The 27,442-nt window shown below is 42.4% G+C and overlaps 1 protein-coding gene across 2 annotated transcripts; it reads right to left on the bottom strand.

Annotated features, from left to right (window-relative positions):
- Positions 1-494: 494 nt before the first annotated feature.
- On the bottom strand, positions 495-27,442 carry CARD19 (caspase recruitment domain family member 19). 2 transcript variants are annotated; one of them, XM_088478697.1, is made up of 6 exons: positions 27,219-27,442; positions 11,787-11,929; positions 9,871-10,024; positions 5,408-5,467; positions 4,359-4,430; positions 495-1,822 (listed from the first exon to the last, which is right to left on the bottom strand). In XM_088478697.1, the coding sequence occupies exons 1-6, from the start codon at positions 27,238-27,240 to the stop codon at positions 1,707-1,709; spliced, it is 567 nt and encodes a 188-aa protein (XP_088334823.1). In that variant the 5' UTR covers positions 27,241-27,442; the 3' UTR covers positions 495-1,706. The 2 variants fall into 2 exon arrangements, with proteins under 2 accessions (XP_088334823.1, XP_088334824.1); XM_088478698.1 differs by lacking the exon at positions 27,219-27,442 and adding an exon at positions 22,195-22,439.

Raw genomic sequence — 27,442 nt, 5'->3', positions numbered from 1 at the left:
GTATATAATTACCCCACTGAGAGTTCTGAAAAAAAATAAAAAATTGTCGAGAACCCGGTCTTACATAAATGCGAATTTGTTAGTATTATTCATACATATATTTATATTGTGTTATTGATTGTATTGCAGTGATGTATTGGTACAGATATTTACTGATTAGTTATTGTATCTGTTCCCAGATGTTGATTTTTCTGTATAATTGCCAGAAATACGCCACTGTTCATATTAATATCAATTTTATATTTGTAATTTTTATATTATTAAACACAATTGTTATGCTTCAATAAAGAAACATAAAAAAAAAAAGAAGTAGTGGGTGAGGTATTTTGGGGGGACAGGTGTTTTAAACATTGCAGGTGGCTGCACCAGGTGTATGTTTAAACATTTTTAAAAGTGCACTTTTACGACACAAAAATAAAATTGCATCCCTTTTAATGTACCCCTAATAAAACTGCAGCATTTATTTTGGCAAAAAAAAAAAGATTGTCATTTTTCCACTTATACAAATATGCATATAACATCCATTTCACACAATTTAAGAACCCCAAATACTTTTATTAGGTCCACTAATACACTTCTAAATTCATTCCCTCTGTCAGTTAGCCTTTTTATGGAGTACAGACAGATTTCCCCAAATTCACCTTTACTTTTCGCAAGTTACTCCACTAACAGTTTTTGTAATAGGATAGTGCGAAAAACGGGAGCGCACATAGACAAAAGACGCGAAAATACTGCACTAAAGTACACAAATTGTGCGAAAACTCAGACGTAAAGTTTTAGCATTTTTCGCGTCTAATTGGATATGGCCCTTAGTGGTTATTGACAATTCTAACAGTGAATCACTGTCCCTTTCACACAGCTTCGGTGTTTATGGTAAAATTAAAATCATGGTTAATGGGCATATTTTGTTGGTGATTAAACTAATGAAATGCTGGAACATTAGAGCCAATTTTTTTTATTATATTGATTTATATTTGTGTTAACTGCTCCATTTCAGATTCCAAAATCAGGAATAAAATCCATTTCCACCAAAAATCCCATTTAAAACATAAACATCACCTCTTATTAAAAAAGATGAAAAGAAAACGCAATTACTACTTTGCTTTGGAAATACTGTATCTCACAACAAAGTACAAACTTTGGCTTAAAGCATCAAACTTGCAATATGCTGTATATAACACATGAATAATACAGTTTATTTTAGACCACAAAACATGTGGCCATTTCCAGAATTCAAATTCGAACCCATCAAGTCGCCTATATTTTATAAAATAATTTTATCAAAACAATATTCTAAAACTAAAAGTTTAACATAACATAATGTAAGTAGACGTGTGAGCTCCCCTCCCAAATACACACACACACAAAAAAAAAATAAAGGACTAAACTTGACCCATCTTTTCTTTCAGTTTTGTTCAGTAACGGTTCATTGTAAATATAATGCTATTTAAAATATATGTACACATTTACCTTTTTTTTGTCAGTCAGCAATCGCCTTTGGTCCTAAGTGCTTACTATAAAACATGGACGGCAATGTTTTTTTGCAAAATTCCATGTGGAAAACAAACTCCTCCCACATTTACTTCCCCCTCCCTTATGTGGGTGGAGGTGTGTTATAGTGCATACACCATGGACTAGTAAAGTTCTTAATCTTTGGTATAAATTAGTGCATAAGAAATTGTTCAAGTATCCAAAAACTCTGATTTTCACTGACTCATCACCGTCTCCTCCAAGTAAGATATCAAGATATTTTTGATGCGTCGTCCAAATCCAATTGCAGAAAAACCAAATACTTTTTTGGCTGGCCCAGGCGATTTTACCTCTGCAATGAAATAAGATTCAGTTAATCTATTCAAGCTTGTATGCACGATGGTCTGAAATTAAGATACCCTTCTTACGGAGCAGATATTTACTTTTCTCACTGCGCCAACACTGTGCATACACAAGTACGATCACAACAGCTTCAACACACATCACCATATCTGGGTTGCAAAAGCATATTCTCAATGTTAAGTTCAGCAAGGGCGTATTAGCCACAATTGAGTGCTATGCAGAGTTTGACACTGAAAATACAGATATGTCCTCATACATCATTGCTTCAGTTATGCCAAACAGCCCCCCTTGTAGCGCCAGGTCCAATGCTACTCTGCAACTAGGACGCACTAAGAGACTGTGCGGATTAATGTGACACTTGTACATCTGTGTGCGACTGAGTCTCTGAATCTATATACAAAGTGCTATGATGCAGCGAACGTGGCTTTCTTCCACGCCGAGTTCTGGTATTCTTCGTATACAGCCTCAGTCACACACAGATATACAAGTGTTCCATATCAAAATAATCAGCACAGTCTTCTGGTGCGTCCCAGTACAGTACATTGCGACTAAGGGCCAGATTCAATTAGATGCAAAAAGCCACAACTTGGCAAAAACTTTTGCACAAAAATGTGTATTGTGCAATTCTATTCCCAACGTTTTCACACGTGCGAAATTTCCATAGACAAAAACCGGCAAACTGTTTTCACCATCTCAGGGCTGGTGAAAACTTGTGCAAAATGCCTATTTTTGGATAAAAATGTGGGGACTTGTTAAAAGTACTGGGTTATGTATGGATGGGACAGGTGTTTTGAACATTGCAGGTGGCTGCAGCAGGTGTATTTTTTAATATTTTTAAAAGTGCACTTAATAGGCACAAAAATATACTTGCACCCATTTTAAATGTTCCCCAAGTTTAACTGCAGCAGTTATTTTCTCCAAGAAATCTTGCTTTTTATCATTTTTCCATACTTATACAAATATGCATATAAACAGCCATTTGAAACAATTTAAGAACCCAAAATACTTTCATTAGGTCCACTAATCACTTCTATATTGATTTCCTATGTCAGTTAGGATTTTTATGGGGTACATACTGATTTCCCCAAAATGTGCTGTACTTATTGCTGGTTTCACCATGTCAGTTTTTGTAGAAGGATAGTGCGAAAAATGGGGGCGCGCATAGACGAAAGACACAAAAATATTGCACCAAAACACGTGAATCGTGCAAAAACTTCTCTGACGTTAAGTTTTCACTTTTTCGCTTTTCATCGCCATTTTCAGCAAAAAGACAACCCGGCGCTAGCAGAGTCACACGGGACCTGGCAGCTCGCTTGCGCCAGGCATTTCGCGCCATGTGGCGTATTGAATTGAGTACAGATCAAATTTTCACCAAATACAAGTGTGCTGAATAGCAAATGGTGACATTTAAAAATACACGTAAAAGCTTCAGGAGCTATGCAAAATGGAAGATATATGATTTAAAAGAAGCTTAAATGCAAATCCATTATATGTGTAAAATAAGCATTTTCCTACTGCTCACGAAAAATGTGCAAGCATAGGTCTCAGGTCCTGATTCAGAAATATACGCTAATGCATTCGCAACTGGGATCTCTTACAGAATGCACTTTCTAAAATAAGCTAATGCCTTCCTAAGCTTAGCCGAGCATAGGGATGCCCACTGCTGCCTTCTCGATCCGTCCGACGACATACAACAGCGTAAACATCGGTAACATCGACGTGCAGCCACGCAGCTCGTAGGTCTGACCAGCCGCAAACACTGCAGCTCTCCTCACACAAAGAGCTCTCATGCTGCAAAGGAGATCGCAAGGGCTAATACGTATGCACGCCCATGAAACAGCACTTACACGGTCAGACACGCCTGCAGTTTTCTAACCACCCCGCTGTTACCACCCCCCAAACGCCCGATTAGCTGTCAATCACTTTGCGAGTGATTCCTGTGTACGAGAGTAATCACAATGCAATCGCTGCGTGTGTGCATTGTGGCGTTTGCAAATGCGCAATAGGAAACAATCGTTTGTTCTGCAAAAATATCGGCATTGTGACCATCTCTAAATCAGGCCCCCAGATCTAACACGGACTACTCTCCACACTTAGAGAGGCGGCACAATGGAGGGAAGAGATTCTTCAATGTAGGCTAAGTATAGGACATGCTTGTTCATGTAGTGGCTGCATATATAGGTGGTGAGACACTTGCAGACGCCCGTTAGGAGATATGCGTATTGTGAGGGTGCTTGGCCGCTGGTGCTAGATAGGGTAATCATCAGGACAGAACTTGCAACTGTTTTAAATGAATTTATAAAAGCCACTGCCAATACATTATGACAGGCTGAGCTGGGAATACTTTAAAAGGAAAGCCCCACAATGTGGGGTCCCCCTGCCATAACCGAAAAGAAGAAGCCATTTTAAGTAACACAATGGGAGATTTTATACCAAGATCCCATATATAAAAACAAATAATAATGAAATGACATTTTAAACATAGAATTTTGAGTCTATTTTCTAATAAAGTGATGCTCACTTACCGGAGTTATTGTAATACATTACAAATGCCAGACCTGCTGCAATGCTAAAGCATGCCAGGAAGAAGATGGGCCCTGTAAAAGGAATTAGTATATCAAATTCATGGAAGAATATATAAATATAGTGTTATTAGTTCAACAATGAGGTTATGATTACATTTTCCTTGTTTTAAAGTGGAGCATTTCCAGTGAATTATCAGAAGGTCAGATACCCAGGACCCCTGGCGTTGGAGTGCCACCAAGCCCAAAGGGCAGGGACAACTTTCAATTCACATCCTACTTCTAGCGAGTTGTCATATGTAGAGAGCACTGATTGGTTGTTGCTGTAATCACATTTCACAATGCTATGTGTTAAAAAGACATTTGGGGTCTATATACTAAGCCTTGGCGAGTGATAAAGTGGAGAGAGATAAAGTACAAACCAATCAGCTCCTAACTGTCATTTTACAGGCTGTGTTTGAAAAAGGACAGATAGGAGCTGATTGGTTGGTATTTTCTCTCTTTCCACAGCTTAGTACATCTCCAGAGAGATATAAAGTACCATCCAATCAGCTCCTAACTATCATTTACAGGCGGTGTTTGAAAAATGAAATTTTGGAGCTGATTGGTTGGTACTTTATCTCCGTTCACTTTCTCTCTCTCCAAGGCTTAGTACATAGACCCCAGAGTTTCAAAGTTCTGTGCCGTCTGCAGCTGGAGAATAAAATTATTTGTCGGTAGAGAGTCACAGCAGTGTCTCCCACATGGCTGGAGGCCCGGGAAATTGGGCTGTGAGACTTTCTATTTATTTTATGTGTATAACCAATTCAGAAGCGTAATACCATCCCTGAAACGTTAAAAATCCAAAAATACAATTTCACAGAGGAGAGGGGTCATATTTCCAAATAGCTCCATTTTCTAAAATAAATGTCTCTCATTATGCATGTGCCATCATTAGGAAATATTTTAATTAAATTCTGAAAGGGAGGAAAAGAAAATAGCCCACTGAAGTGTTTCTGTGTGGGTGCTGCCATGATACATACACCATGCACCCACCTGGCTACTGTACTTACCTCGGTCATTGAGGATAGTTTTCTCCTGGACTGGACTCCTATCTACAGGTTCTGAGGTATCTGGGATAATTAGAAAATAAAGATATTATGGGCCTGGAGAAAGTCTACTGAAACAAAACACAATTGCATTCTGGGAAATGGATAATTCCCCATTAGAGCAGTTATGTATGAAGTAATAAAATAATAAAAATATACAAATATGGTTCTAGGATAGATCAAATGTAGGTGTGAATGGGTGGAGCTAGCTCTCCAGTGTGCTAAGCTACCATTAGCATGGTTTTACTGTTCTACAGATGTACAATGGTGGAGATTCAGAAAAACTACTACAGTACAGTTAACAGTGTAGAAAATTAGGTGTTGCTAATAGCAACCAATCAGATTCTAATGGTCATCAACTTGGAAAATGAGAGCAAACATCTGATTGGTGCTATGGGCACCATTACTTCTCTTAAAGTTTCCAGTAAAAAGCTTTTATAAAAATATCTTTGCATCCAGAATATGCCCCTAACTGTCATTTTTGAAACAGTGCCTGTAAAATGACAGAAACTGATTGGTTGGTACTTTATCGCTCTCCACTTTTTCTCCGAGGTTTGAGAAATTTCCCTCTGGGTGATACTACTGAAAGCCACCTAACAATACAATGGTTGACACATAGGGCTCTATTTACTAAGCAGTGTTAGGAGATAGAGTGAAAAGTGATAAGAAAGTGATAAAGGTGCCAGCCAATCAGCTCCCAACTGTCATCTCACATGCTGTTTGAAAAATGACAGTTGGGAGCTGATTAGCTGGCATCTTATCACTTTCTTCTCTACCTCCTAACACTGCTTAGCAAAGAGACCCCTTAATGACATAATGGTGACATCACAGTTACTAAAAAGATAAATCTGTATGTGACCTCTTATAGCATTACGGTAGGAAATATAACAATAGGTGACATCATAACAGGGTTACAGGGTTGGCAACATCAGAATGGTTGACATCACAGATGATAGAATGGGTGTCATTACATAATGCAACATCACTGATGGCATTAATATCTGACTCTACAGTTGAAGAAATGGGTGACAATGATGCATCACAGTTGGCAAAATCAGTGATGACATCAGAATCAGTGATATATCTGACACATAATGACATCAGTATGTATGACAACAATGACACATTGCAATGTGTGCCATCACAATTGCTGGTGAAGACAAGAAAATGGGTGAGATCACTGTTGAAAGCAAAATAGACATATGAGTTGACAACGATGAAATCACTATTAACTAACATCACTGATGGCATTACATCAGTGATAGCATCACAATGGTTGACTTCAAAGATTATAGTAGTACAGATGACATCATTGATTACAAAATAGCTGTAATATATAGTATCGTCATTGATGACGATTACAGCTGTGATTATACTGATGACATTACATAAAGCGATATCAATGATGACATTTAATGTGTGAAATTACTGATGACATCTTGGCCATCCCAATTAAAATTCCTGTAGTCACTCCAGAACTCACTATTACTTTACTGAACCTCCGGAGAGGCTTTTGCTTTATGAGTTACAGATGTGTCCTTGCTCATCTAGCCTCCATGCAACGCTTATGCCTGGCATGAGTGAATCGCCAGCTCCTGTGCAACTCTGCTAGTGTCGGGCATCTTTGTTTTGCTGAAAATGTGTCTAAGTTGCCATACAATGCGACTAGGACGCTCCAGGAGACGGTGCTGATTACTTTGATATGAAACGCTTGTATATCTGTGTGCAACCGAGTCTGTAATCGGTACTTGGCGTGGAAAAAAGCTGCGGCCACTGCATCGTAGCACTTCGCATGCTGATACAGAGACCTAGGCCCATATTCAATGTGAAGCGAAAAGCCGGAATCGGCGAAAAAGTTTCGCCGATGACGTCATTCCGCCAGGCGAAAAAGTATCGCCGCATTCAATTTCAAAGACTTTCCGCTTTGGCAGAAAGTCAATGTAATGTAATAGGCAAAAAAGTTTTTGCCTATTAATAGCAAGCGGAAAAAAGTGCAGAATTGGGGTACAACTTTGCGGGAACCCCCGTGCAGCCTTAAGACAGTCCCCTAAAGGTAAACTGCGTCAAAAGTTTTTTTAAAAAGACTTAACACCCCAAAAAAATCACTTTCAATTTGGGGACGAAAATAAAAAAAGTTGGAGGACAAAGTTAAAAATTTGTTAAATAGACTCCAGGGGGGTCCCAAAGTATGCCCCAGGTGTTTTTTCCATTGCAGGTGCTTGCGGCAGGTGGATTTTTCACGTTTTTTAAAACTGAACTTTAGCAACTTTTAAATATGCTATCCCACATTTTCAAGTACCCCAAATTTGCTGGGCGAAGTTATTTTCTGCAAAAACTCCTGAATACTATTCTGCACCACTTATACAAAAACGCTATTTAGCAGCTATTGAGCCCGTTTAAAAACACCAAATACCTTCAGCAAGCAAAATCGGGGGTAACCATAGCTAACCCCTATGTCAGAGCATCTTTTGGGGGTCAGGCTGATTTCCCCAAATCTGACAGTACTTTCTGCTTGTTTAAGTTTCGCCGGGTCCCGTTTTCGCGTACTTTCAAATTGAATATGGGGATACGCGGGCGATACTTTTCCGCCTGCAAAACAGGCGAAAAGTCCGGGATGCAGAAAAGTATCGCGGGTCCGCTCAAATTGAATACGGCTCCTAGTCGCACACAGATATACAAGTGTTGCATATCAAAATATAAAATTAATCTCCTGGTGCTTCCTAGTCACATCACCATTTATGGCAAAAAAGAGGTTTGGCATCAGAGTCTCACGGGACCAGGCACTTTGAGAGGGGCTGCAGCAAGGACGAGTGAGGACACTTCTGTATGAGGAAGCCAGGAGAGGAGAGGCTAGTGGGTGTTTTACCTGCCAGGAAGGTCCCTACATTTGGATTTGTGCAGCAGAGATAGCAGCTGTGTCTGTGCAGTGAGGCTGACCAGGAGGTGTTTGTTACAGCTGCTATTGTCTTCGGAAGATGGGCTTTGTAGAATATGGGCGAGTTCTGCACCATCCTGCCACCCTGTGTGTAGGGGCACTGCAGGTTATGTGCCCTACAGGGAACATTGCCCTTAATGTTCTTTCTCCAGCACTAGACTTCATTTAAACAATATCACCTCACAAACTAAATCTAATTTTTGCATCCATGTGCTAATGTAAAAGCACTTGTGCTCTTAATTCATATTCATCAAGGAACATGCGTCCAAATCCTCCCATCTTTTCCATTGTGCAGACGCTGATATTTTGGACTTTGGGCCCAATTCAGAGTTGTACGCTATTGCGCAGTGGCTGCGCCTTTGCTAATGCCGCAGGAGGTGTCTTGTGCAAATAGACACCTCCTGACGGGTTCTGTGATCCGCAGCTGCGCCTAAACACGCAGCATCTGATCACTCTGCATGACCATCGGCCATCAAAGTAACCATTCCGCCCATCTGAGTGGTTAGCTGAATCCAGTGAAGCTGCGTACAAGGACGCAGCCACTAGCTTCAACACGCTCAGAAAATGGGACTGTCTCGCCCCCGTTTTAAGGGACACTGCCTGACGCTGCCCCCACTTCACCCACAGACGACTGGCAGGCTCCGGCATCTGAGCACTGCAAGCGAGATCGCAGAAGGAGATCTGTACATGCGCAGATCTTCTAACGGAGTTGTATGCAAAACAATGAGGAAATAAAGGCTCTTGTGCACCATCTAATGGAGAACACAATAATTGCTCTTCTGCTGACAAAGCAATTACAAACTCTTTGCCATTTATATTTGTATTCAAAGTGATCTTTTGTCTAGAATATAAAAGTAGGTGTATGGCCTCCACTTACTGTACATGGTTTCATTCAGTAAGACGAGTGATGCCCGCAATTCAGCAATGCTGTCCTCAATCTTGTAAGCAACGTGTTGTAAACTGAAGCCTGTATGGAAAAGGCCGCCTCGCCGAAAAGGAGAGCAGCCTCAGGCATCAGGGTCTTGTCATATAGGGTATTTAAATTATCAGTGGAATTTTAATTTTCAGTTTAAGGGGGCGGTTCTTTTAGCCATGAGGTTCTGTAGCAGCCTCCTGCAGTATGTTTATGTGCAAGCAAAAAAAAAAGGCAATGACCATAATGGAAACAGCTCTTGATTGCACCTCTCAGATCATTAACCAAAGCATCACACGGAATAATAACCTGTGCTACTGCAGAACCTTGCGCCTAATTGACCCTTAAGACAGGAATAGCTTTTAAGTGTGAGAAACAAAACAAACTTCAGAGTTAACAATGGACAATCTCTATATAGTTTGTTTTATACAGTATTGTTAATTTAACATAAAACAATTCTGCGCTGTTTAAATAAAAGTAAAAATGTTACACACATCATGTTTTCAATGACCGAATATACATATTACACATATACACGATCATGGTCTGGTTACAGAATTTCTGCTTTTTACAACTCACGCAGGTTGCTTTTGCTGGGCAGTGTGGCGTACACTTTATCCGCGTTGTTCCGGAGAGCCCTGTAGAACTCCTGACATTCTTTTTGCCCCTTTTTCTGTAGATGTTTCAGCAGGTCAGACAGCCGAGTGCGGAGAGGGATTTTCAAGCTCCTAAACTGTAAATGAGAATTATTAACGGTACAGTAAACACCCTCCAAACTACAGCATTACGCAATGTAATCCTGCTACAAGAATCATTTACAGTATTCTTGAAACAGATATGTGCAAACAATTCCATACACTTATCAGCATTTTACCAACAACAGCCCTGGACAATAATATTCCCATGAGACTGCTTCAGTCAATCAGGCAGAGGCATAGAAGGGGCTGCGTGCGATTATGCAGGACCCGTTCTGCACATTCGCAGAATAGGTCCTGTGCTCGAGGAGATTCCAGATAGTCGGAATCTGCGTCCAGCTTTGCACTTGCGTGAATGCTGAATTAGCCCCTTTATGGAGCACGTTTCATACATTTTGTAGAAACTGCAGTTTCTGCATAATTTTATGAATTGTTGCTATGCAAAGTACTAATAGCACAAAGCAAGATATTTTACATAAATCTCCTGCAGAGTGCCAATTAGCACTGCAGATCGCCATCCCCATTACTATCAATGGGGACTACAGTCTGACACCTATGTACCAAAAAGCAAAGCTTTTTGATGTTTGGCCCCATTAGTTTATATCATCTTCAGATGGTGTAAACCGCTTTAAGCCTATGCAAGCTTACAAGCATGAGAGAGATCTTCCAATCACTCTACTGCAGCCTCCGGCCGGTTCCAGAAACTGACACTGTGTACATGGGCATTTCTGCTTCCCCCGGAGAAGTCTTTCACAAAGAAAGACTCCTCCAAAAAGCCTGGGAAGTAGCTCACAGAGGGTATCGCTACTACTGTCGCTGTCGATTCAGTTTAGTACATAGCAGGGATATTTTCGTTCATTATGAAAATAACCGGCGCGATAAGAGTATTTATAATCATGGGAGTTCTGCAATTATTAATAAATAGGCCTCTAAATATCATGTCTCTTGTACAAGAATTTAACTTAAATTGTTTCACTTAATTGAATCGTTGCATAAAAATATTTAGTACAGTGGGCCCATATTCAATTAGTTTCGCACCTGCGATAAAGTTTCACATGCCGGACTTTCCGCCAACATCGTGTGTTTTGGACGCGGAAACATATTGTGTGCGCCCCCCCTATTTGCCGTATTCAATTCCAAACCACGAATGTGAAACAGGCAGAAAGTGCTGTCAAAAGTCGGGAAATCAGCCTGAACCCCCAAAAAGATCCACAAACATTGGGGATCAATATAGAGGAGTACTAATAGCCCTAATAAAGGTATTTTAGGTCCTTAAATTGCTTGCTATTAGCGTCCTTATAAAAGTGGTGAAGAATGACATTAAGCAGTATGTTATGGTGAAAATAAGTATTCCTGTCAAATTTGGGGTACTTGACAATGGGTGCTAGCATATTTTAAAGTCTCTAAAGTGAAGTTAAAAAAAACATGAAAAACGCAACTGTGGCATGTACCTGCAATCCCAAAAACACCTGACCCATCTTTGCAGACCCCCAAAAAGTCTATTTCGCTAGTTTTTATGCTTGTCCGACCACTTTTTACTTTTTCGCCCCCAAAATGAAAGTACTTTTTGGGGTGTTCTTAGGGTTTTTCTCGGGATTTTTAGACACAGTTCTCCTTTGGGGGGGTTGCTACAAGGGTTCTGAGTGGATTCCTCAGCTTTGCACTATAAAAAACAGAGGCGAATCTTGTTTCCTCCGATCGAAAAGCCAAGGTTGGCAATACTTTTCCGCAGATCTCGGCTTTTCGCGTCTAATTGAATACGGCCCTTAATATGGCATTAGGCAGATTATAATACAGTACCCTTTCAGCTTCCTTGTTAGACAGAACCTGAGGATAGACACGATTTAGCTGCAAAATGATTTTGTCCACGACATGCTCAGTCAAGCTCCTGTTGCTCTTCAGGTATTCAGTGTCCTGTAGAAGCCGGTCAGTATATGAGGGGCCTAGATTGATGAAATGTGCTCTATTAGTTACTAACAAAAGGTTTCTTAAACAACTTATCAAAATTGGACAAATTGGTGCACTAAAACAGCAAGTGTTTTTCTCTACTAGCAAATCACACCAAGGTTCATAATTAGCATATCCCATGCACAAATTCATAAAATCCATTTACCCCACTGGGGAGATTCACTTAGCCAGGAGGTTTCCATGGGAACCTTGCACACTAATAGAATGCAGGTTATGTAGGAAGGAAACCTCATTAGCTTTTGCTACACTCCATAAAGGTTAGAGAAAAAAAACAGGCCAGGTTTTCCTCTCATATTTTACCCGCAATGTGCACAGCCGCACATCGCACAAGGGTCCAATGGAGCGCCATGCTTAACTGAATCTCACTCAATGGGTCAGATTCTGAATCGGAAGCAATGCCAATATTCAAGCAAATGGTTGAGGTTTTTCAACTTCGGATGCGACAATATAGTGAAAATGTTGCACATCGCATGCGTCAAATGGTGTGTGTGTGCAAAGTCACGATTGAAATGCAGGGACTCGAAAAAGTATTGGAAATATATTGGGCAGTTACTGGGAGGTGGCTATTCAGACACAGGGAGATGGTCCATTTTATGGGCGTGTCGCAGGCATGGACTCTCTGCCTGATTCAGTGTTCTACGCAAACCCAGTGGTTTGCATACTGTACAACCTCAATGGTGGGTGTCCTGCACATGCGAGGGACCTGTACCGCGCATGTGCAAAACAAGTCCTGCAAGATCGCAAGCCGCAGCATGATTGACCTGCTGCGGTTGTTTGGGGACAGGGCGGCGCTGCCTGCGTTTCCAGAAAACAGGGGGGTGTCGGCAGTGCCGAGGTAAGCATCTGTGTCTTCTGATGCAGATTTACTGGCCTCACAAGCTTAGGCTTATTCGGATGGCAGATGCTGCAAACATGGCGGCCGATGGTCACGGTGTTGATCCAATCCTGCATTTTCGGATGCAGGCATCAGATCTGAGATAGCGGCAAGAGGTGTCTTTTCCTCATATGCCTCCTGCGGACATTAGCATTTCTGCACAGCAGCTGCATCACTGTGCAAAAGTGTCCATCTCTGAATCAGGCCCCCAAATGTGCAATCGCGTACACTGACGACAATATTCTGACGAAGAAACTGAACCTAGCACGGGGCTGGTGCAAGTTTCAATGGTGCGACTAATGGTTGCGACTTAAGGTGCACCAAGCGGTATTTCAGCATCTAAGGATGCATAAAGTGTGCGTCTCAGTCCTTGTACATTCAGACGCACGGCTGTACACCAGGGAGTGGCTTTAGCATAAAGTCACAGATGCAGGACCGGCAAAGGATATGCACACACAGTGCTGCAGCTCCTGACTCAGGCCCTGATTCAGAGCCGGACGCTCTTACAGAGCACTCCCTCTGAATCAGGGCCGGGCATTTTTTTTTTCAGAACGGCCTCCTGGCCGCTGGCATAGCTGTGAGTGACCACCCACAGCTATAGCGAGCGGCCAGATGATGGTCGCGATGGTCAAGACCATCGGGCTTGCGACGAGACCCTTGTGGTAGGGTCTCATTGCCGCAAGCCCCAGAGAGCTTTCGGCTTTCGCTTTCGTGGGAACGCCTCCATCTGGGCAGCCATGCCACAGGCCCGCCCACCAAAGGGGGCGTGCTGTCACTCAACATCGACAGCACTCCCCCTTTGGTACGAGACCCGGAGCGACGGATTGCCCGTCGCTATCCGGGTCTCGCGCATGCACACAACAGAGCCGGCTCCGTCGTGCGCATGCGCACTGGCCTACCATCGACCCGGTTGCGATCGCACAGCGCTTGCGACCGGGTCTGAATCAGGCCCTCAGGCCCAATGGGTTTGATAAAGTTTTTATTAGAAAATGACACAGATTGCTGTAAATATGGCACAATTCTGGAGGTAAAATCCAATGGGCAGGACAACATTTAAAGAACAGTAACAGAATACAGTTCACCTTCTACTACAATATCTTTAAGTTTGGGATTGAACAGTCAACCAAGTGAGCGTGAAAATGATTCATTAGCGATAGCTGTTCAGATCGATACTTTCAGTCACTCACTCAATCTTTAATCCGTCTTTCATTTTATTCCGATAGCCTCATAAGGAAACTGACATTTTCTTATATTTTCACAGACTATCAAAATCCTTTTACAAAACCCCAGAGACCTCTCTGGAATCAATTATCTGGCTCTGTGCACTCAGGCAAAGCAATTACATTTGACAGTCATTGTGCTACAAATCTGTATTGAATCTGAGGGTTTTGATAACAATTTTCCTCCTGCCCCTGCTATTTCCACTCAGAAAACCTGGTGGGACAACAGCTTCCTCACAGAGCGCTGCCCCATCCCCATCTGCAGGTGTACTCATGCAGTCTATTGACAGGGAGAGACAGCCAGGTGTGGGACTTCTCTAAAGAAACACCACCTAAAGGCCCCCATACATCAGCAATTGATTGCTGGAATCGTGCAATTTGCAATCGATTGTGTATAAAAATCTTTCCCTTTTTCAATTGATTGTGGCAATTCTGCAATCTGCAATCAATTGAAAAAGGGAAAGATTTTTCTACACAATCGATTGCAAATTGCACGATTGCAGCAATCAATTGCTGATGTATGGGGGCCTTAAGCTGATTTGCCAGATCATTCTGAAGATAATGCCCATCTGTCCTGATTGCCAGGAAAATTTGCCATTACTGACTAAATTAGCCCCAAATGTCTGCATCTGTGGACAAAAGTCAATCTGTTACTGTGGGGGGGGTGGGGTGTATCAAACCTTCGAGAAAGATAAAGTGATAACGTGGAAAGAAATAAAGTACCAACCTACCAGCTTCTACTGTAACTGGAATTTTACAGACTATGGGGCCCAATTATCAACGAGTTCTAACATACGCAACGAGTTTTAAAACTCGTTGCATATGATAAATGGTGCTCCAGCCAATCAGCTCCCAACTGTCATTTTTCAACCAGATGACAGTTAGGAGCTGATTATCATACGCAACGAGTTTTAAAACTCGTTGTGCATGATAATATGACAGAAGCTCATTGGTTAGTGCTTTCTCTCTCTCCAAGCCTTGATACATTTCACACAGTATTTGAATGGGCAGGTTCCAAATAATTGGTTGCCTGATGACAGCATTGACATGAATATGTGGTCATTGTCTAGCCACACTGCTTACAGCCCTGGTTCAGCCAGTAACAATGACAATATCCTTAGCAACTGAAAAAGGCAGCAGGTACTGATGGGAGGAGTTGGCTGAAAGTACCCAGACGTACGCGGGCCATACATCTATGGCCCCGATTTCCCATTCTGCCAATCCGACGACCCGCGATCCGATGGCCATCAATGACAGGCGATCCTTCCAAGAATCAGGGAAAGGGATCAGGGAATCGAGATTGCATAACATGTTGAATATCCACGATTCTCCGATGTTGGCAAAAATGGGGAATTGTGGCAATCAGGTGCAGATGTATGGGCCCCATTGCTAAAAGCAGAGTAGACACTAGTACCTGGGCACCTAGAACTGTGCCCACATACAAAAACAATATTTTGTTTTGTGGGTCAAGTTATTTAAATGAGCTTCAAGGGCTAAAGTTATGCGGTCATTGCTGTGCTGGCGGGTGGCTGCAGTGCATCATTGTAACAAGACTTGACTATTACACAAAAAGGGCCACAGCATAGGCTTTCAGTGGGATCGTAGTGCAGAATCCTGTTAATGCATTATGTAGGAATTATTCAGTTTAATGAGAACGTTTTAAAGTGTTTGGCAGTAACAAAACAGACTATCATGGCCCTCCTTCACTCTCACCACTAGGACAAAAACTAGCCATATTTTAGTATGAAACAAACATTAAAATTAGTAAAAGGGGTGATCCTAAAATGATAATAGTCAGCATTAGTGTAGATGGAAACATTGATTTTATAATGTTTCATGCATTTGAAAAAGTATAAATTGGTTTTAAGTTTTAACGTCAACATTTTTAAAGACTTGCAGAAAAGTTTTCTTTTCTTTTTTTTTTTAAGTGGAACCATCATATATTTTAAACTGCACATGTAAACAACTCAACAGAAAGCACAATTTACATCAGGGATGGGGAACCTCCTGCCTGGGGCCTTATAAGGCCCTCGGTATCATTTGGTCTGGCCCTCAGAGCTTTTTTCTGCTAGCCTCATCTGGCTAGCATGGTGCCTAGAATGGGACCCTGCAGCCAGAATCTATGTAGCAGTGCCGCCTGGAGCGTCCTTAGAATACTTCAGACGGTCACACCGCTGCCCTTACGGCATTGCTGTAATCAACGGCGATTGTGGTCCCGCCCCCATGTGACATCACATGGAGGGGGCATGGCCTAAACCAGGACCGTATATAATGATAGACAGATATCTATCTATCTCAAAATGGCCCTCAGCAGAAAAAAAGTTCCCCACCCCTGGTTTACATGAATTAAAGCCTGTTTTCAATGCATTGGTAACAGTTTACAAATACAGATTCATTGCAGGAAAAAGAAGTCCTAAATCCGAAACATTAAATCTGAAGACATGTTTGTCTTTTACTTAGGAGTTCTAACACACTGCACACTAATCCTCTTATTGGTCATCTCGCTGACTCATCTCATTTAGGGCCTGATTCAGAGCCGCTCGTTCGCTCCGAGCGATGTTTGCCCAACTGCGCATGCGTACGGATCGTTATACGCATGCGCGAACCAGTCAGTGCGGTCGAAATTCATGTGCTCGCAAAATAGCGAATGCCTGATAATCTGAGTGACAGGAGTAGGTATATGTGGGTGGTAACAGGGGAAGGTGCTTGAAAACAGGGCGTGGAGATCCGAACGCAGGCGTGCTTAAAGGTCAAAACGGGCGTTTTATGGGTGTGCATAATTAAAACAGCAGCGTCATTGACCACGTCACTGGGTTATTTTATAGCCAGAACTGCTCGCAAAATTGTGGTTGCAAAAACCAACCCCAAGAATAGTGAGCAGTTCATACCCTGGTCGATGTACTCGATTAATCTAATAAATAGCGGACATGACGTAGGATGCATGCAGGGGGCGTATTTTTTCAAAAAACGACCGCAAGTTTTATTCGCTCGTTCAGACCTAGAGGCATGAACAGACCGCAAAGAGCGAACGGTTGATTTGAATAGCCACCCCTATTTTCTGGACGAGCGAGCGCTAATTGCGTCCGGCTCTGAATCAGGCCCTTAGCTTATGACTAACGTGCTATGTTGAAATTTTTATTTGGATAGGAAATAGACATTAAAGTATTCACCAGAAACTCAGTAGAACAGAATGCAAGAAACCATTAAAGTCTTATCCTTCCCTTGTTACACTTGTATTCTGCAAATTCCTCATCAACAGGCTCTTCCAGGACAACCAAAGTTTGGAACTCCTACTCAGGACTGTATTTATTTAATATCATACAGTAAAAATGGACATATCCTCTGCGCTTACTAACTCTCCATTGTGGCGCCATATAAATAAAACTGAATAAGCTATAAGTTTACTTTTGGACAGCGGGAGAAACCAAAGCACCCAAAGGAAATCCATACAAACATGGGAAGAACATACTCCACACAGATAGTGCCCATATTGGGATGGAACCCATGGCCCCAGCGCTCTGAAGCAGCCATGTTTACGCTGGAAGATTGTGGCTTGTTTTAAACAATTTTTCATTATCAACAACAGGAGATACAAAGGTAAGACAGACATTTCCTGTCTATCCTTGGGATACCACAGTTAACTATTAGGAACCACCAAAAAAAAAAAAAAACACAAGTTCTGCGAAAACATATTTTTATTTTTTAACCAAATACAACATGTCCCCTCCACCTTTTTTAAAAATAAAAGTATAGGTCCATTAACAAAAAATTGTAAGAACAACCTACAAATGCACTAGTCCTAAATGAATATCTTGACAGTCTCAGTTATAACCAATATGAACCCGAAACACCAAGGTGAGTCTGAAAGAGTCCCAGCACTTTCCAGCACAGGGGGTATATTTACTAAAGTGCAGGTTTTTAGAACTGGAGATGTTGCCCATAGCAACCAATCAGATCTACTTATCATTTCTCTAGCCCCTTCTACAAGATAATAGCTAGGTAACTGATTGGTTGCTATGGGCAACATCTCAACTTCTAAAAACCTGCACTTTAGTAAATATACCCGCAGGTCTGATAACTTATTGAAGTGTATGTATGTCTAGACTCTTTTTGTTTTTTGACCCCATTCCTCCAATATAGGCATCTGGCCTGTGATGACTGGTCTGGGAGTACTTCCTCACTATAAAAAGTTAATCCTACTCCAATAGCGAGCCTGTCATAAAGATAATCCCTCCAGGCTGGCCAGTGTTGGCGCTGGTTATTGAGTTTATTAAGTTTATAAGGTCAGGGCGTCATGTGGCTTGTGTTTGTAATGAATGATTCCTCAGCACCTGCTGGCCATTGCTGGTCACATTAGAACTATTAAATCAATAAACCCCTCTACTTCACCTACAAAGATACTTTGATGTGTTCTCTCCCCCAGAACTCCCACCATTCATACTATTCGGTAGGGTCCAGCATTGAAATATGGGGAGCAATTCAATTACAGGCTATGTACGCTGGTGCTGGACTAAGGGGGCACCTGTTGCTGGATACGCTGGCATCCTGAGCATGCACTGCAGACTGGAGCGGCACTCGAGTACCTGAAGCAACAAGTTATATCTGCAACAAGGGAAACAGGAGTTTATGTATCAAGCAGTGAAAAGCATGGAAAAGTGGACCAATGGAGAAGTTGCCCATAGCAACCAATCAGCTCTGAAGTAGCATTTATCAAGTACTGTACAGTCTATAAAATTATAGATAGGAGCTGATTGGTTGCCTTGGGCAACTTCTCCACTAGTTCATTTCTCCATGCTTTTCACTGCGTGATACATAAATCCCACAGAGAGCTGTTCTGTCTGCAGCAGCCCCGTCCACACTCCGGAGGACCGTGAGGCCACAGAGGCATCAGAAGCCTGCCAGGCTGTGTGACATATACTGAAGGTACTGTGTGGCATAATGTCATTTTGTTGGTAGGGGCCCCCACAATCCTTAATCTGGACCTGATGTACATCCATCTACATCGCAAGTGGTCCTTCGCATCCCATAGAAATGAAACTGGCTGAGGCTATGCTCAGCGGCTCATCGTTTTGAATTGAATCGGCCCCATAGATTTTTATGTTGTTCGATTCTGTACTTAGCAGGAGAGTACAGAAGCTGTAGAGACTCCAGTTTTGGATCTCTGCTACTGTAAATTACAGACAGAAGATCTTTGTGAGTGTGCAAAAGGTGGGTGAAGCAGGGGACAGACCCAACACCAAACTGCCAAAGCTCTATACTATTATTGTGACAATAAGGAAGAATGTTAGTGATTTGTTTGGAGGTTAAACTTGCTGCACAAGGATCCTGAACACATAGTACCAGAGTACAGACAGCAATTTTTACTGCTTCTTAAATTAGGGTCATCCTACTTACTGTCATATTTCTGTGAAAGTCCCTCCCACATTTATAGTTACAGACTTTTAAGCAACTTTTACAGTTATTAACAAGGGCGTAACTAGACCTAGCAGGAACCCATAGCAAAATTTTCACGGGTCCCCCTAGGTCCCTGGCCCCCTTCCTCAGTCCGCGTCCCCTCATACATAGTTTTCAGTTATTTTTAGTTCACTTTAATGTATTTTCTTATATATGGACAGGCAGAGTCCTTTTATTCCCCTATAAAATATACATAATCTTTAGTCACACATACTGTAGTAATAAATCCCTTGTCTGAAGATGGGCAGTAAACACCTAGTGAATGTATTTAAGTGTTGTAACTGTCAATAGCTAACAAGCCCTCAAAATTGTATTTCAGCAATCACAAAGCCAGCTTAACCTGTATTCCTAACATTGTACCACGGTTTCTCAAGGTGACCTGTAAGTAAATATAGCGCAAATTAAAAGAAAAAACTACTGTATCATGAGCTAGTCCATGGGGTGTATTTACTAAAGTGCGGGTTTACAAAAGTGGGGATGTTGCCCATAGCAACCAATCAGATTCTACTTAGCATTTAGCTAGCACCTTCTAGAATATGATAGCTAGAATCTGATAGGTTGCTATTGGTCACTTTTGTAAACCTGCACTTTAGTAAATATACCCGAGAGCCCGGGGAGGTGTGAAATCCACTAGTTTTCTCTTTTACTAAAATTAGCAAAGATCCAGCCCAACCAACTCCTCGCAATTGAAGAAAATAGGAGCAAACTCTAAATATACAGTGATTTAATAGGGTACATAAAGTAATAAAGGACAATGCCAAATTTCTTAAATTTTGCAAATTAAACTACATACAGTTTGTATGCTCTCCCTTTGTTTTGTGTGGGGTACCTCCAGAAGCGTGCAAATGGGTGTCTGCAGCTGGGAAATAATCATTTTAAACTTCCCTGGAGCATGATCTCAGGTTTCTAAATAAAATGCTGTAAATAAAAAAAAATAGAAACACGACATCGTTATCGTTCAATCGCTTGTTAATCGGCCGCAAATGGGGCAGTTTAATGTAAAAAACGACCAGTGATGCGCGTGCGCGCTGTTCGTTTTTGACATCTATCATCGCCTGAACATGCTGGTCAACCTGACGACTTTATCAGGTTGACCATGTTAGCTGATGATTGATGTGCCTACACTGAACGACTGATCGTTTAGTGTAGGCACATCACAGACTGTGAAACGACTGCATGATTACAATGTCGTAGTCGTGCTCTCGTTTCACAGTCGCCTAGTGGATGTGCGTGTTACGAATCAGCTCTGGTTGCCTGGCGCTTTCCATTTAGGAGAAAGTTACATTTTGCAATTAAGTGGCTAGGATTAGAGTTTAGATGTAGAAAACTGTACATTAACCATAAATTAAAACCCCAAGCGTTGACATCCTTGATTTACAGGAAAGATATTTTAATAGAAATTGGTCTTTTGTCAAACCAGCAAAAAATATTAACTCTAGTGGCATCATGGTACAGTAAGTACATACTCTGTTTACTTTAGTTTCTTTCTAAAAATCTTAAGCTAGGTACACATGGCTGAACCCACCACTGCGACAACGGAAGAAAGGACGGCAAAATATATCAGGCGGTCCGTACACACTGCACGATCCAGTGTCCGACCACACGATATATCATACACCTGCACCATGCACCCTCCTGGTGTCGGCAGCTGGGTCGCTCCATCTGCCGTGCATGAGCGCCCGACGGAATGACCCCAATGTCGCCACACAGGAGCGCGCATAGTGCACACACACTAGATGATCCGGATAATAGGTCGGTCCAATTCACCATTTCATCTGAGAAATCGTCTAGTGTGTGCCCAGCATTATTGAACTTTTTTATTTTTAGCAGGAGCCAATAAATGTCAACAACGGTTCACTAGTATAAAATGAAAGAGAGTTTGGTATTGAAAGACCTTTTGAAAACTAGAGTTGGATACATCACACTGGGTGGGTAGGAGCATGGCACTGACAGGCGGTGCTGGACTGTAATAGTACGCCAATGTTATTTTATTTATTCTAATTAAGGAATGCACAGTAGGTGGCGAGTGCAAGCCATGTCCTAAACTTAACTCCTCACACAAGACTGTAGGAGGCTAAGTAAAATAAAAAATATATAATAAATATATATATATAATATATATATATTTAAAAATTTGGTGCAAGAAATACGTCTTTACTTAGTCGAAGCTGCCAGGACAATTCCTCAGTGGAGCAGATAATGTGTTCTGCAGAATGGCACTTTGCAGCAACCCAATGTATAAATAAGACACATGCAAGGGGTGAAAGACTCTGCAAATCATGGACTGTAGGTAAACAGAGAGATGAATTCAGAAACTGCCGTCAGCTATGTGAGCTTATATATACTACTCAGTCACCCCAGAGGTTATATGAAGTCCTGGGAAAGGATTAATAATGAACTGCTCGCAGCAGGTCATGGAACATTTTAGTAGCACGATTTATCATTATTCAGGAACATTGTGGAAGAAGTGTGACTCCAGTCCTCAGATCACCTCTCTAACAGATGACTGGGACATTTTTACAAAGCACATGACTTGTAATATTTGATAACCACAGATGCACAACAGTTGTTGTCTCTATCTGACATGCAGCAAAGCTGCCCAATGTCAGTTATTAAAACTTTGTATTACAGGCAGGGTCAGAGCTCCCCTCCACATGCAGTAATGACCATGGGGTGGGCTTGGATCACTGACCTGACATGGTGAGATTAGGAAGTGCTGCAGCCTCTCAGGGGTGAGAATATAATCTTCGAAGGAGAACTTCCTTGTTTGGGTGTCTGTCTGTCCCTCCCATGGTGAGTGTCAGTGACAGCGGCAAGAAACCAAACCCAGCAGCCCTTACTATGCTTCAGGTTACACCCAGAGAACCCTCCCCCTGCCGGCTGCAAGGCTTAAGGTGGAATTTACTGCCAATGACTGGCTCTGGCTGCTGGCAGCTTCCTTCCTGTGCACTGCAGCATTCACCAACTTCCAAAGCTTCAACTTCTGAGCATTAACCCCTTGAGTGCCTGCAGTTCTCAGCCCAGTTGGTCCTGCTCCATCAATATTACACTTTTATGTCCACTGCCAAAGCAAAACAGTTTTGTTTTTGTGTAAGATAAGGGAATAATGAGCAGATCCTAACCAATCAAAATCTCCAAAAATGTAATTTTATATACCAAAACCAGTAAAATATAATACATTATACCTGACATAGGGGGAGAGGTATCAAACCGTCTGAAGAGTCGAGAAGTGGAGTGGTTGACCATAGCAACCAATCAGCTTCTTAGCTATCATTTTATAGAATGTAGTATTGGTTTCTATGGGCAACTTCTCCACTTTCCAGGTCAAACGAAATATACATCTAAATTATCAAGAAATATACATCTAATACCCCTTTTACATCACAGCAAAAACGGGTTTTCGCTGGGTCTACCCGGGGCGTAGCTCAGTGTTAAAGGGTCCCTGAAAAATAACCCAGGTCAAGTGACCCAGCAATCTAACCCAGGTAGCTACCAGGGTCTGACCCAGGATGGACCTGGGTAATGGTGCAGTGTAAACGGCGCAACCCAGGTTATCCAACCTGAGTCATACCTAAAATGAACTGATTGGTGGTTGTGGAGCAGTCACCTCCCACTTTTTATAACCTCACAAGTTTAGCAGGGCAGACCCAGGTTCAGTGTGAACGGGGCTGACCTGAGAATAACCCAGATCGATGCTGCTGTGTAAATGGTGTCTGACCTGGGTTGGAGCCATATCTGAAAAACCAGGTCGGACCCGGGTTTTTGGTGGAAAAGAGGTATAAATGATCTAAAACGCAGCTTGCCAATTTAGTGTGTTCTGTTTGCATGGCTTATCTAGTCTACGGTACTAAATGAGTTTAAATATTAATAAACTTAGCCAGATTATTGCAATAAGTATCAAGAATATAATAAACAATTTTGTCAGACCAAGACATGGTAGGCATGGCCAGTGACTAACAATGGTTAACAACCATCAATGGTTTACCACCGATGGTTGATATTTTTGCAATCGATGGTGGCGACCCACGAAATCCCACCCCTGATTGGCCCACCAAGTGCTGCATTCATATATTATTCCAGACTTTCTGGCTGTGTTATTCTAGCTATAGTGGGCCACCAGTGAAGAAAAAGGCATGGAGAGGCTATGACTTCATAGGTCTGTGGGCATGTCATATCCTGCCCACATGGTAAATGGGCCTGTGTGCAACAGAGTTGTGAGGCATGACCTACAGTGATTGCTCTGATACTTTGTAGCTCTTCAGGAACTTAAGCCGGGTACACACTAGACGATATGTCATCCAGTCTGGCGGATCGGACTACATATTGTCCACATCAGGCAGTGTGCACCCGCTATGTGAATGCAGCATGGCCCTCGCTGTTTTTCCGAAGCGGCCAGCATCGGCAAATGTGTACACGCAGCCCTGCCAGGACCTGCCGCAGACGACATTGTGCTGGGTACACAACATTAAGTATGTACCCAGCATAAGAAGTAAATCAAGAAACTGTGTCCAACCATCTCATACTCATGGGCCCAATACCTCACTTAAGCTGCATACACACGTAAAGATTTTCTGTCCAACCATCCAACTAGTTGATTGGTTGGAATGAAAATCTGATAAGGTATGAAAGCAAATGACAATCAGCAAATTTGCTCCCAAACGCTGGAAAATGGACAAAATTGTTGTTTGAACAAATTATTTAGATCAAACATTTAACAAACTTGTCTGAACGACCATTTTCATCTGTTTTCTGGCATTTAGGAGCAAATTGCTGATCATCAGTTACTCCCATACGTTACCAGATTTTCATTCCAACCAATCAACTAGTTCGATGGTTGGACAGAAAATCTTTACGTGTGTATGCACCTTAAAGCTGGCCATACATTAGACCAACTTTTTTCCACCATCCAACTAGTTGGTTGGTTAGAATGAAAATCTGATAGTGTATGGGAGCAAATGACAATCAGCAATTTGCTCCCAATCGCTGGAAAACAGATGAAAGCGGTCGTTCAGACAAGTTGGTCAAGTCGGTTTGATTTATACAACTTGTCTGAACAACAGTTGAGACAAGTTGGATGAAAGCTGATCTAGTGTATGGCCAGCTTTAGGTTGCCTAAGAGAATTAATTGCATGCACTGTTTTCAGAGCTGACTTAGGGCCTGATTCAGACCCGCTCGCGAGCGCTATGCACTCGCAAGCGGGTCGATGGCCGGGTAGTGCGCATACGCGGCGTGCGCGCTGCACGTGCGCAAGCCCCGGAGCGAGCGAGAAATCACTTGCTTTGGAGCTCGCATCCAACAGGGGCGGCTTACGATATTGATTGACAGCTCGCCCCGTTTGGTAGGCGGGTCGGGGGTGGTGGCTGGCCAAACGGAGGCGTTTCCAAAGGAACGCCTGCCGTTTGGGGGCGGTCCCACTGACATCACGAGTGATGTCAGTAGTGAGTTTCCAGCTCTATTAGAGCCGGAAGCTCACTGGGGCTTGCGGCAGACGAGACCCTACCACAAGGGTCTCGTCGCAAGCCCCAATGTTCGCGACCATCACCTGGCCGCTCGCTAAAGCTTAGCGAGCGGTCAGAAGACCGGTCCAAGAAAAAATAAATGCCCTTCAGACCTGCGAGCGGGTCTGAATCAGGGCCTTAACGCCATGTGACAAACATGTCACAATTCACTTCATGTTAGTTAGGACATTCTCCCATTGTTTTCATTCATTAACTGCAAAGGATCCAAGCATTATGGGGCTTTTTCCTTTTTTCCCAAATTATACTTCTTTTTGGACTACACATGTGCACAACAAAATTTGAACAGCTCTGTGCCTATGTAGATTTGGACGCAACTTGCGCTAACATCTCCTTATTCTTAGATAGGCTGGAGGGGGCACGCAAGCGTTGGCCAAGTACAGTAATTGCATATTAATAGAAATGTGCCCCAAAGCACGATGTAAGTAAAACGCATATACTGTACGCATATACTGTACGTCTGTCAGGAGGCAAATAACTTGCATTCTAATACTCGCCCACATACCACTTAGACCTCCTCACATGCTACATACACCAGCGGTGACGCTAGATTTTGTGTCACCTGAGGCAACGATTCACCCTTTCCTTCATAACACGCTTGTTCTTGCTACAGAGGAGGGTGGTGAACACATGATACATAAGGTAGCAGATTAACAAGGCACAAATTTAAATAAAATACAAAAATACAGGTGCTCCTAGGAATTTCAAATTCACTGCAAATGCTGCTCCCTCAATGCTGAGTCGCAATATACAAGAAGTACAAAATAAATAGCGAGACACTATTCCCTAGAGCACAGGTTCTCAAACTCGGTCCTCAGGACCCCAAACAGTACATGTTTTCCAGGTCTCACAGAATCACAAGTGATATAATTAGCTCCACCTGTGGATCTTTTAAAACGTATCAGTGAGTAATGAATACACCTGTACGCTTAATGGGTGACCTGGAAAACGTGACCTGTGTGGGGTCCTGAGGACCAAGTTTGAGAACCTCTGTCCTAGAGGAAACAGCCAGCCCAATTGGGCCGAGAAACGTGTTAGGGCGTCTCAGAAGTGAACTGTCTTCTTATTTGCACCAAGGGCCTGACTGAGATGTGGACATTAGTGTACTAGCAGCTGTAATTTTGTACGCAGCTGCCATGCGAAAATATGCTATGCTACAGCTGCCTGCAATGTACTGAGATGCCCACTGGTGGCCTCGCATATCCACGCAACTGCATATGAATACACAGTGCTTGTCGCAGATCCTTCGGTAATCGACCAAATGAGTAATCCTATGGTCACACAGAATGTGCGCGGGACCTAAGACACTGGCGGCACATATTCTTCGTATGGGATTGCAGATGTAGGCAGATACATGAAAATGGTCACGACACATCTGCGTTTTTTGCCACCACACCCTGTTACCTTCCACAAAACAGTCACATTTGATCACAATTCATTTCAAACGCATGCAGAGTCCACCGATAATCGCTCAACTATATGAACATCACAATTCAAACTAGGGATGTGCAGGCTCGGATAGGTTCGAGTTTGCACGTGGAGTTCGGATTTTTCCCTCCAAAAAAACGGAACTCAGAAAGAGGCAAAACGTCATCTTGCACGGACGAACATCATCATTCCTGGACAAAAAGTGCATTTTAAGCTGCCTTAGTGTCTTGTTATTTTTCCGGAGTGCTGCCTGTTGAAATATATATATATATATATATATATATGGAATGCCTACATGTGAGAGTAATTGTTGTCCCTGTAACTACTACAAATGCTTTTGAATGTGATCATTGCAATGTAGATTGGAACATGGAAAATATCCGGCTCAGACAAAGCAGAGGAAGGAGTTAATATTTTCTATAGGGAAACTGTCAAAGTTCTACTAAACACTTTCCGCTAACATTCCCCACACTACAGCTACCCAGCATAATGCCTGACATTGTAGTACTTCCCATGCTCCACCCAGAAGACACGTTGCATGTTCTTAACTGTTAAACCGCCAGCTCTTTGGTTCCCTAGGGTTCAACAGTCTGTTTAGAACCCCCATATTGTCACATGTATCCCAATATTGTCACATATATCCCGATATTGTCACATGCATCCTGGACATTCCAGCTGAATCCATGCACTGGATTTTCGCCCCTATGATAGATAGGGGCCTATATACCTATGTGCACAGACCTCAGCTGAACCCACAGCTCATGTACTCACACATTCGGTAGCTGGAGATCATGGCTCATTTCTTTCAGAGTCAGCTCATATTGTGAATGGCCAAAGTTCGAACAAAGGGAAAGAAAGTGAAATGTTTCTCTGATCAAAGCAGGATATAATACAGTATGTGCTGTGCCCAGCAGAGGGCTCTTCCAGATTGTTACAGAATGCAAGGAATTCTGGGCATCTGCTGTCTGCATGTTTCATATCTCTATACCAGTGGT

This window comes from Taudactylus pleione, unplaced genomic scaffold (genome assembly GCF_031769625.1).
Source record: "Taudactylus pleione unplaced genomic scaffold, aTauple2 ptg000217l, whole genome shotgun sequence".
NCBI classification, from domain to species: domain Eukaryota; kingdom Metazoa; phylum Chordata; class Amphibia; order Anura; family Myobatrachidae; genus Taudactylus; species Taudactylus pleione.
The sequence above is the reverse complement of the archived record's forward strand: the minus strand, read 5'-3'. Positions and strand labels throughout refer to the sequence as shown.

What these genes read in the sequence shown, in the direction of transcription:
- CARD19 (XM_088478697.1), bottom strand. Translation starts at nt 27,240, where the DNA reads ATGATCTCCAGCTACCGAATGT. An exon ending in GATCTCCAGCTACCGAATGT is followed by an intron (nt 11,930 to 27,218) that starts GTGAGTACATGA and finishes TCATCAATCTAG; the next exon opens with GCCCCTCATATACTGACCGG. An exon ending in GCCCAGCAAAAGCAACCTGC is followed by an intron (nt 5,468 to 9,870) that starts GTGAGTTGTAAA and finishes TAATTATCCCAG; the next exon opens with ATACCTCAGAACCTGTAGAT.